The 2,452-nt window shown below is 36.3% G+C and overlaps 1 protein-coding gene across 1 annotated transcript; it reads right to left on the bottom strand.

Moving 5' to 3' along the window:
- Nucleotides 1-596: 596 nt before the first annotated feature.
- On the bottom strand, nucleotides 597-1,599 carry cldn29 (claudin 29). Its single transcript, XM_076979735.1, has one exon. It carries the CDS (start codon nucleotides 1,501-1,503, stop codon nucleotides 871-873), a length of 633 nt encoding a protein of 210 aa, XP_076835850.1. The 5' UTR covers nucleotides 1,504-1,599; the 3' UTR covers nucleotides 597-870.
- Nucleotides 1,600-2,452: the final 853 nt, after the last annotated feature.

The raw sequence follows: 2,452 nt of genomic DNA, 5'->3' as shown, positions 1-2,452 counted from the left end.
GGATCCACAGTTCTCCTCCTGTTGGGAGGAGGTCTACTTTGCTGGAATTGCCCACCTAAGGAACACCAGACATATGCAGCAGCCAAAGTTGCCCCAGCAATGAATTATGACCAGAATTATGACAGAACTGACATAGGTACTGATGGATCGTGAACTCTGAGAAAACCTGGACTCATCTACCTTCCTGTTTCCTGGAAGGCATGTTTTGATATTACACATTTTATATTGATTATTGAATGGACTTCTGATTTGCAGAATATTCATGCAAAAATAATGCCCACCCATTATAAATGTGCTGAGTTAAATTCATTTCAAATCCCTGATAAGGGAATATCATGAAGCAAATTAACATGTGACTCATTAATGAATACCTCTACTGACTTAATTTTGTTTTCTGATTAATTCCCAGATATACGCTTTCTCTTTCTCTTTCTGTCTTTCTTTCTATTATATAAAATGTGGTTCCAACAGAGTTTAATTGGAAAACTGAGCAAAATCCCTTTCTGCAGTAATTCTGGGATTTTGGGAGATCATTATACACTTAACCTTTTCTGCACAGTTGAGCATAAATCTTTAAGTATAAGAACACACTTAAATTAATTAGTCGTATGTTTATTGTTTAAGTCATCCAATAAATGCTTTTATAAAAAAACATCCCATAAGATAATCACTATCACCTAACTAATAAGAAGATTAATTTTCATTAAGCAAGATATGAAAACCTAAAGTGCTATATTGCAATACGTTATTACTAGCTTAGCAGATACCTTTCTTTTAGGCAAGATATTAAAACATAAAACTCGCACATAAAAAATCGCAGTTTTAAAGGTTTTTTATAAGCTTTAAAAAATAAATGCAGGGAAAATGTCCTCATACAAACTCTTTCGTCGATGCAGTTGACTTGTGTGCGGGGTATTTGCCAACGTATGGTCGTTCTTCTTTCTGAGGGCACTGGCAACACAGTATTGCCCCCCCGATAAGAAGCAGACCTGCGGAGCCCCAGCCGATATACAGCGAAGCACCGAGCTCCCTTCTGTGTGCGTCGGAAAACAGGGGGTTGTAGAAGTCTCTGATTATGGTATGCGCTGACCAACACACAGTTGTTAGACACAGCAGTCCTCCTATAATAAAAAACACACCCGCGGATATGGCAACTTTTGCCTTAGCCGTTTCATTACTAATACAAGTGGTGCACTTGCCACCTACAACCGCCAAGAGAATCCCAGAAAGAGATACCAAAATGGAGATGACCACGAGAGCCCGGGCAGCTTGTAGATCCTGTGCCAATGCAAGCATGGAGTCATAAACTTTGCATTGCATTTGCCCCGTACTCTGCACCACACAGGCCATCCACAGTCCTTCCAAAACCATCTGAGCCGTTACAATGTTATTGCCGATGAATGCCGTTACTCTCCACATTGGGAGCACGCAGGTAATAATATCTCCAAGCCAACCAACAACGGCGAGGGTGATGCCTAAAATCTGTAACCCAAGTGACACCATGGCGAGGCTGTACGAATTAGTTGGACTTTTCCTTGCGCTGCTTTACTTCTTTACACTTTTTGAGAAGTGAGGGTTTCTCGCAGGATAACTTTATACGTAGACCCCCTCCCGTACCTCTAAGGGTGGGATTAGACTAAATCGTGGGGGACCGACGACCCCTACAGATGTGCTTGGATCGTGTGAGTGCCCAGTTAAAGTTAAAAAGCAATAGAATAAAAGTAGCCGAAAATGATACTGACATTTTAGCCAATATAAATTATGTATTATTTTTTATGTTGTTTTTCTAATCAAATTTTATGTAAACTGTTTGTAGGCCTTGACAAATATGGCACATTTCATTTTTTTCACATTTTCATGATTATAGGCACATCAATATTTACATATTCAGTAGTATTTTATATCCATTTAAAGTAAGACCACATAATATTCACAATCTATTCATATATATATAGATATACATATGTATATATATAGATATATATATCTATTCATATATATATATATATATATATATATATATATATATATATATATATATATATATATATATATATATATATATAATGATTTTGTTGATATAATATGACATGGCTGTATTTTAATGATGAATGTTTAGAGTATGATATTAAAATCTTCCACATTTCCACAAGATCCATGGTAGATTTCCATATGTAGATTTTAAAGCAAGGACTGATTTTTAGAAAAATATATTATTATTGGCTATTTACAAAATCTTTTATGACTGTGAATCAGTGTACATTACAGACGTACACATGGAGAAAGCATTGGTATAGGGTTTATTGGTCAAAATTAAATGCACAAACCACAGAACCTAACCAACTTACATCAGAAGGGGTAAGATCATTAAACATTACTGATGTTTTTTGAGTCTTAAGAGTCCCTTGCAGTTCTGTGAGTTTGATAGTGACCATGGAGCCAGTAGTTAAAG

The sequence above is a fragment of the Brachyhypopomus gauderio genome, chromosome 18 (genome assembly GCF_052324685.1).
Source record: "Brachyhypopomus gauderio isolate BG-103 chromosome 18, BGAUD_0.2, whole genome shotgun sequence".
NCBI classification, from domain to species: domain Eukaryota; kingdom Metazoa; phylum Chordata; class Actinopteri; order Gymnotiformes; family Hypopomidae; genus Brachyhypopomus; species Brachyhypopomus gauderio.
This window is presented reverse-complemented; position numbering and strand designations above follow the sequence as displayed.